The following is an 8,600-nucleotide window of genomic DNA, read 5'->3' on the forward strand; positions in this document are numbered from 1 at the left end:
GTGTGTGTGTGTGTGTGTGTGTGAGTGAGTGTGTATGAATATATGTGTGAGCGCGCGCGTGTGTGTGTGAGTGTATACTTGAACACGTCATGTCAAGCGGGTGTTGAAATGCATCTGAGTATAATATGTGAAAATGTATACATGTATTTGAGAATGTGAATTAGTGATAGTCAGTATTCGTGACCTACGGAAAGTAGATTTATTATTCTGGGTTATACAAATCCCCCTCGAAATGGTTTGCCCTTGCCAAAACCGTTGCGAAACAGAAGCTTCGCGCTTCGCTAGCGCTCCTCTCGCGAACTTCAGCGGGCCACGACTATAAAAATCCCACTCGTCTCACAGGTTCGTGTTTGAGAAAATTGTCCCTGAACTCATCGCTGCTTCCGAAAACCGAACACAGGTAGGCTGTCTGGGTTCAGTGGGGAAAAAGTTGGAAATTCAGACGTCATTTCAGGAAAGGCACTTCTGCACTGACGAGGCGCGGTTGTTTTAGCACCGATCCTCCAGGTCAGAAAGAGCTCTGACGGAAATAAACGGAGGAGTTTCTGTTAAAAGTTGAACGTTCGCAGACAGAGATAGAGAAGTGAGAGTGGAGCAGCAGTAGCGAGGTTTTGTCGCCTCCCGGGCTGATTCGCTCGCTGAGGGCTTATTGATTGACCGTTAGCGGCCAACCACAGAGCTTTCCAGTCGTGACCCTCCCTCGCCATCACTGATTCTCCTCCTATACTGTTAGCAAAACCCTCCAGGACTGAGGGCCTACTAAGTTTTGCCACCACTCTACGTTGGTTCTGTTGGATCAGTAAGGATCTTGAGACTGATTTTTACTTCTTTTAGACTTTATGAATGCATTGATTTGTGTACATCTATAACATTCATGACGCGATGTTTTGTGCTGCAGAAATTCACGGAGTGCCTGTGGAGTTTGTCATGTTTTTGTTGGGGTTTTTTTTAGTTTATTCTTGTTTTGCTTGATTCTTTAGGATGGTGGGTGGGGGAGGGGGGGGGAGTGTTGTAATGCCTCTGACCTCTGGCCTTGACCGTCGTTATATATCAATTGAACGTGATCACGTGATCGGTGTTTACATCATAATTTTCTTTCTTTCAGCATGTAAATCTAGTTTCAGTAGCTGTTGTTGTCACTTCTGCAACAACAATAGCAGTCGTCAGTAGTTGTAGTAAGTAGTAGTAGTAGTAGTAGTAGTAGTAGTAGTAGCAGTAGTAGTAGTAGTAGTAGTAGTAGTAGTAGTAGTAGTAGTAGTAGTAGTAGTAGTAGCAGCAGCAGTAGCAGCAGCAGCGCAGCCAGCAGTACGACCCCCACCAGCAGTAGAAGAAGTAGTATGGTACTTAGTAAATGTAGTGAGAAGTGGTATTATGAAAAGCAGTGGTGTTGTAGTGACATGCAGGACATGTGGTAGTAGAAGTAGTAGAACCAGCAGCAGCAGCAGCAGCAGCAGCAGCAGCAGCAGCAGCAGCAGCAGCAGCAGCAACAGTACAAGTAGCAGCAGAATTAGCAGCAGTAACACTTGGAGGCACAGCAGTTGCAGAAAGTAGATTGTAGAAATCTAATAATAAATTAAATAATATAACCATCCCTGCATAGAATCTAGAGCATCCCCGCTCAGCAATTAGATCTAGTATTACCCTCAGAACTCAAGAGACCTTAAATATTCGCAAACATCCTCATCGTCATGGGAACCACACAGTAGACGTACCGCAGCCGATTAAGCGCTCGAACACGAACAAACCGACAGGATCTTCAGCTGTCTTTATTCGGGTTATCATTACCACCTCGGTGCAGTGAGGGAAATTCATGTAACATGATTTTCTCAAGTACGCAACGTTGTGTGCTTTATGGGCATCGAAGCCACAACTTTTCGGTTACGACCCCAACAGCATAACCACTAACCCACCACACCAGAGCAACAACAGTAGCAGCAGCAGTAGTAGAAGAAGTAGTAGTAGTAGTAGTAGTAGTAGTAGTAGTAGTAGTAGTAGTAGTAGTAGCAGCAGCAGCAGTAGTAGTTATAGTAGTAGCAGCAGCAGTAGTAGTAGCTGTAGTAGCAGCAGCAGCAGTAGTTATAGTAGTAGCAGCAGCAGTAGTAGTAGCTGTAGTAGCAGCAGCAGCAGCAGTAGTAGCAGCAGCAGTCGTAGCAGCAGTAGTAGTAGCAGCAGCAGTAGCAGCAGCAGTAGCAGCAGTAGCAGCAGCAGCAGCAGTCGTAGCAGCATTAGCAGCAATAATCCCGCCACCGCCAAAAGCAGCTCCATCGGAAACGCCAGCAATTTTTGTCTGCAGCAGTAGAGGGCAGATGAAAAGGAACGGGAAGTTGTAGTAGCTACAGCCGCAGCAGCATTTTAAACTCAATAAAGGCGAAGAAGGCACAGAATAATAGGTCCGACAGCAGCAGATCAAAAGCAAAGTCGCGGGATGTTTCGAACCATCATACAGACTAGAAGTACAAATTTGCATACTATCGTATGCATTGTTGTTATAATCTGTCTTTTTAAGTACCAGATAAAGGAAACAGAATTGAAAACTATGAATGAATGTATACGAAGTTATGCTTTTTTTTTAAGTATTCCAGAATATCGTGTTTGTGTGCAGGGCAAATGTGCGACTTACTAGATATCTATATCTAGATCTAATACTAGTACATGGTTGTTATGTTAGTTTTTCACTAGTGACTCAAGATCGCTCCGAATCCATGCCAGCACGCGTGCACGGAAAGAAGGTCACTAGGTCTAGGCTGTTGTTATTTCGCCCCCCCCCCCCCTCTCTCTCTCTTTCTTACTCTCTCTCTCTCTCTCTCTCTCTCTCTCTCCCTCTCTCTCTCTCTCTCCCTCTCTCTCTCTCTCTCTCTCTCTCTCTCTCTCTCTCTCTCTCTCTCTCTCTCTCTCTCTCTCTCTAAATATGTGTTTTTTTTCTTTTTTAAGGATGTGTCTGCCTTGTATTCTTTTTCGAATAGGCTAATTCAGTTTCTTTTCTTTTTCCTTTTTTTTTGTAACTGCATACTTTTTCGAAAACGCAAACACAAAACTCGATTTTTAAAAGAAAATTTCGAGATAGGGCCAGTATGGGCCTTGATCTGATATTTTAGATCGATCCGCGTTCCCCCTTCATTCCCAGTGAGGACTCAAAATAATCATTCGGATTGGCTTTCTTCTTGGGTCACTTGAGATCTCATTCGGAGATGATGATGTAACCTGTTTGCAGCGCGGAAGACGTAGGCCTAACCATGGCACATATTTGGAATACTTTAATGTAATAGTTGTATGGAGAAAAGGAAAGCGGTGGTTTTGAAAAGAGAAATAAACGCATGTTGACGTTAGTTTCCGTGAACGTGTTTCGAAAAGAAACCTGTATTACGCAAACGTTGCTGATTGTTTTGTTTGTTTTGTTTGTTTGGGGTTTTTTTTTAATGAAAGTTCGCGACAACCCTCTTGCGTGATTCACAGGATTGCCACGATGCATTATGTTTACTTGGCTTGACTTCTGTGTTACTCGATTGCCAGGTGTAGAATTCGTTTCTTAACCTCACGAGAAAGAGATGCTAGTTGTGTCTGTTCTACATGTTTTGTTTTGGTTATATTCGGGGGCGGGGTCTTTTTCTAGTTTTACGACCCTTGCAACTCAAATAAGTCATTTATAAATGTCGAAGATCAGAAGTGTTATACACAGAAAAAATAAGGAGGCAAGATAAGGAGAAAAGAGGTTTGATAGGAAAGAACTCACCTGAGCACCCGCCAACCAACCACTCAGTGACTTATTTTTCCACCTGAAACCTGCTTCGTAGCTTTCTTGTTGGTGTGAACTGTGCTTGCGCCCTTTTGTGACAGGTACCTCGCGTTTTTCAGCAGTTTTCGAAGAGCTGCCCTGGATTACATAAAAGCTCGTTGATGGATCCTGTCAAATTGTCTGTAAAGGAAAATCGTGTTTCATTCTCGATTCTGAATGGGCTAAAAAGAGTTGTCCAAATATCACAATCTGTGGTCCGGGTATGACTTTTCCCCCCGCATTAGCACTGGTTGCCTCGCGTACTTTTTTCTCGGCTCAGATGACACCATTATCTCCGAATGAGACCTATTGTGTGATAGAAAAAGGAGTCAAGGAAAAAGGCAGCCCATTAATAATACACTAGACATAATGTGGCTGTTTTCAGAACTCACGATGCCATTTAGGGGTGAAAAATTCTCTTTTTTTATATTATATCATGAATGGCCGTGATTATTTTCGTTAGCATTCTTTATCTTGTAGCCGACAGTGTTTTGCTACCTTATCTTAGATTAAAGCTCAGTTTTAATTTGAATTGTATGCGTCTAGACACACAGGTCACAAATTGAGTTTTTGTTTTTGTTTGTTTGTTTGTTTGTTTGTTTAGGCATTTTTCCACTCTGGAAGTTCGTCTTCGATACGAGTAGATGAAGTATCCCGAAAGTGTTCCAACTGACGTAGGGCTGGAGTGTAATGATGGAGCCGTCGCTGGAGAGATTATCTCCCTCTGTTCCAGTGAATAATATTTTGTGTATTGTCGTTAAAGAAAACAGACAGATTCCACGTAGATTTATTTATCCCTTTTTATTTCACTTTTTCGTGTTTTTTTGTTTTTAAGACACTTGAGCTACTTGTTATTGGGAGCTAGATATTGATAATATATTAATAGCTGTATGTGTAAATGATACCGTATGCAATTTGAGAATGATTCCGATATTGAATCCATATAATGTATTTTATATATATATATATATATATATATATATATATATATATATATATATATATATATAAATCAAAGGGCAGTGTTTATATTATTGGGACAATGCTATAGTTAGTTCCTTTTAGCAAAGATACAACACTTGCAGTTGTTACTTCTGGTGTCACTATTCCTTGGCTTTTATCATATCTGGGTTTTTTTCTTGATTCAGACTCTTGGCCCTGTTAAGATGCAGACGTTCGAAGACCTCATCGATGAGCTGGGTGGTATGAGCAAGTTCCAGGTCCTTGTCGTCTTCTGCATCGTATCCTGCCAGTTCACCATCGGCTGGAGCATGCTGCAGATGTCCTACGCCGGGATGATCCCTGACTTCACTTGCCTGCAAGATGGAGTCAACCACACGTTCAGTGCGAACGAAACGCTCAATGTGTGCAGCGTGAACGGCACTTCATGCTCTGGTTATGTCTTCCATGGTTCAGACGATACTGTCATCTCCGAGTGGGACCTTGTGTGTGACAGAAAGTGGGTGAAGGCGACCATTACGTCCGTACAGATGTGTGGAGTTCTGGTCGGCGCGCTTCTTGCTGGTCAGATGGGGGACGTGTTCGGGCGTCGGAGCTCTCTCTACTTCTTCGTGCTCATGCATATCACGTTCAACTTCATCGCTGCTTTCTCTACCTCCTGGGTCATGTTTGCTGCTTTGAGGTTCTTCATTGGTATTGGCATCGGGGCAATTGTCGTAGTGGTCTTCCCATATCCCATGGAGTTCCTCCCCATTAAGTGGCGTCCTCTTCTCTCAATCATTCCGTCATGGACTCTCGGTGTGGCTCTCTTTTCAGTCTCAGCTCTCATCCTGAAAAACTGGTCTCATCTTCACATCGCTTGTGGAGTGCTATCCATACCCTCCTTACTAGGGTGGGGTTTCGTTCCAGAAAGCATCCGTTGGTTAGCTACGAAGGGAAGGCTAAAAGAAGCTGAGGAGATATTTGTCAAGATGGCTCGACTCAATAGAAAAACACTACCAGAAAACACTCAGTTTGTCCTTCAACAGATCATGCTCAAGGAAAGAGAAGCTCGAGACAAGGGCAGGAAATACTCGTACATTGATATCTTCAGGGGTTGGCGCATGACCAAGATCACCTTGGTCGTGACTTTCTTCTGGTTCTGTATGGCTCTCTCTTTCTATGGTATTTCATTTGGAGTCGCGAGCCTTTCTGGGAGTCTCTACCTGAACATCTTTTTGTTAGGCGTTCTGGAAATCCCGGTACAAACAAGTACATTTTTCTTCAACAACAAATTTGGGCGTCAGAAAACGTCCCTGTTTTTCTTTGCAATCACTTGCGTGTCTTGCCTTGGGTGCCTGTTGGCTTACTTATTTGCTCCCGACGGTATCCGCGGACCTGCGATCAATGGACTCAGTCTCACCGCAAAAATGATGGTTGGGTCGGCATGGTCTTGCATTCAAACCTGGGGTTCTGAGCTTTACCCAACCGTCACTCGCAATCTGGGCTATGGTTTCACAAACACTGGTGCCAGAATTGGGGGCATTGTGGCGCCTTTTGTCATCGACCTGGATAATCGGGTGGCCCTTTCCTACGCCGTTATGTCTGGCCTCTTTCTGGCCTGCGTCTTTCTAGTGTTCGCTCTGGAGGAAACTAAAGGGAAAGCACTCGAGGACAGCCTCGCCTGCAATGGGGGGAGCGCAGACAATGCTGATCACTCCCTCAGCCTCAAAGACAAACTCGAGCAAGAGGAAGATACGAGCAGTGGGGTAATCATTTACAAGGGACCAACGGGTAAAGAACTGAATAATGTGGCAAAAGTTTAACGTTAGTTCGTATTGTTATATTATTGCGGAGTTTTGTTGTTGTTGTTTTTCTTATTGGGATTTTTTGTTGTTGTTTTGTTGTTGGTGGTTTTTTGTTGTTTTTGTTTTCTTTTTCTTTTTTTTCTTTTTTTTTTTGGGGGGGGGGGGTTTGCAGCGCGATTAAAAGTGGTCTCGACTGATTAAATGGGGGACGATGGAAGGTATATCAAGACAGGTACTTTTTGAGTATACAGAGAGGCCTACTCAGTTCCGCGACAGTGATGCACCTGTGAAGCACAATGGTAGTTTGTACTGACAGAAAATTGCTGTGAAAGGAAAAGTTGGAATCAGTCCTAACGTAACCCCTTTCATCAACCCTGCATAGAGATATTGCTGGATGAGAGTGTTCGCTTTAGGAATGATCTAGGAAGTTTATGTTGGCGGGAATCGATGAGAGGCGAGCTGCAACATCGACGACGACACCAGTGGCGTTCATAAAGAGAAGAAATGATGTGTGAAATAATGGAAGAGAAACGTTGAACTCTGCAGTGTGTTTTTAGTTATTAGATCTCTCTGAGGAAAAAAAAGCGTTGTGAAAGGGTGATGTTCTCGATGATGATATTATTATTATTATTATTATTACTATTATTATTATTATTGTTGTTGTTATTATTATTATTACTATTATTATTGTTGTTGTTGTTGTTATTATCGTATTTGTTATTGTAATTTTTATTAATGTTGTTACTGTTATTTCTATTATTTTATTATTATTGTTCTTGCTATTGCCCTCTCTTGATTATTGTTGTAGTTGTTATCGTTGCTTTTGTTGATATTGTTGATATTGTTAATATTGCTATTATTAATATCATTATATTTTAGTAGCATTATTCTTAATACTGCATAAAATTTGTACAATTGTTGTTATTATTATTGATATGGTCCTCAGCGTGGTTGTCGTTATAATCATTTCACAGACAAGTGTAATCATTGACCTGACATCATTTACACCTCTTGATTCGGTTCAGATTGCCATATATATGACTTAAAACTGTATTTTTAAAAAAAAAAAAAGGGTGGGAAAGAAGCTGCCAGGATGTAATGTCCAGAGTCCAGGGGCACTCTTATATGATAATGATAATAAATAATCATAATAGTAGTAGTAGTAGTAGTAGTAGTAGTAGTAGTAGTAGTAGTAGTAGTAGTAGTGTAATGATAATACTAATAGTTAGTAATAAGAATTACAGTTCATCCATTTATCTGTCTGAAGATGACCAATGCATCTGCAGAGAGGTAAATATTTCTCAAGCGAAAGAAGAAATGAGGAGTAAGATGACTTGGGGGTTTTGCTATGGTCAGTTAGACTAATTCTGGCAGTGAAGAGTTTGTCACATTCTGAGCATTTAAGAACGTCATTCATTTGTGAAACTGTGAAGCTTGTAGGCTGAATTTTTAATTTAAAAACTTTGGCTTTTGTGTTTCTTTCGTGAAGCCACATACGATGCTGCCCGTTGACAGTAACTGTAGGCCAAATGGTAAAGAGTGAATCGATATTTTGTTTGATGTATCGCAACTTTTAACCCCGGTTTGTTCATAGCACGCTTTGCAAATATTGTTCTGAAATGGATTGACGGTTTTTGTTTGATAGTAGATCATTCTGCATGATTGACATTGGCTCTTTTCTTGCCATCTTTTTAAAATATGTTGCTGTACTAGCGTCCATAACGAGAAAGCATATTTTGTATGACAGGCGTTGAGGAGCGTAGAAGTAGAATGTGAATGATGCTATTTCTTTTTGAGTTGTCTTTTTTTTCAAGCTTCTTCGAAGCTGTGTGTTTTAGGGTAACATTTTCACTGGTGTATATTTTAGTGCGATCTAATTAAGTTAGGCACACCGGCTGTTATCCGCCAGGTGGCGCTGGGCAGAAACTTTTACATTTCTAAGACATTCATTAAGCCTGGCTCTTTGAACTCCATGTTGTGGTTAGTATACTAGTTACCATTGTGTGTGTATGTGTGTGTGTGTGTGTTTGTGTGTGTGTGTCTGTGTGTGTGTGTATGTTTGTATGTTTGTGTGTGTGTGG

The 8,600-nt window shown here is 41.7% G+C and overlaps 1 protein-coding gene across 1 annotated transcript; it reads left to right on the forward strand.

The window, feature by feature from the left end:
- Window positions 1-4,927: 4,927 nt before the first annotated feature.
- Window positions 4,928-6,547, forward strand: LOC101854072 (solute carrier family 22 member 16-like). Its single transcript, XM_005093946.3, has one exon. It carries the CDS (start codon window positions 4,939-4,941, stop codon window positions 6,535-6,537), a length of 1,599 nt encoding a protein of 532 aa, XP_005094003.1. The 5' UTR covers window positions 4,928-4,938; the 3' UTR covers window positions 6,538-6,547.
- Window positions 6,548-8,600: the final 2,053 nt, after the last annotated feature.

The sequence above is a fragment of the Aplysia californica genome, unplaced genomic scaffold, assembly GCF_000002075.1.
Source record: "Aplysia californica isolate F4 #8 unplaced genomic scaffold, AplCal3.0 scaffold00072, whole genome shotgun sequence".
NCBI lineage: Eukaryota > Metazoa > Mollusca > Gastropoda > Aplysiida > Aplysiidae > Aplysia > Aplysia californica.

Coding starts and splice junctions, on each gene's coding strand:
- LOC101854072 (XM_005093946.3), top strand. CDS start 4,939: ATGCAGACGTTCGAAGACCTCATCGATGAGCTGGGTGGTATGAGCAAG.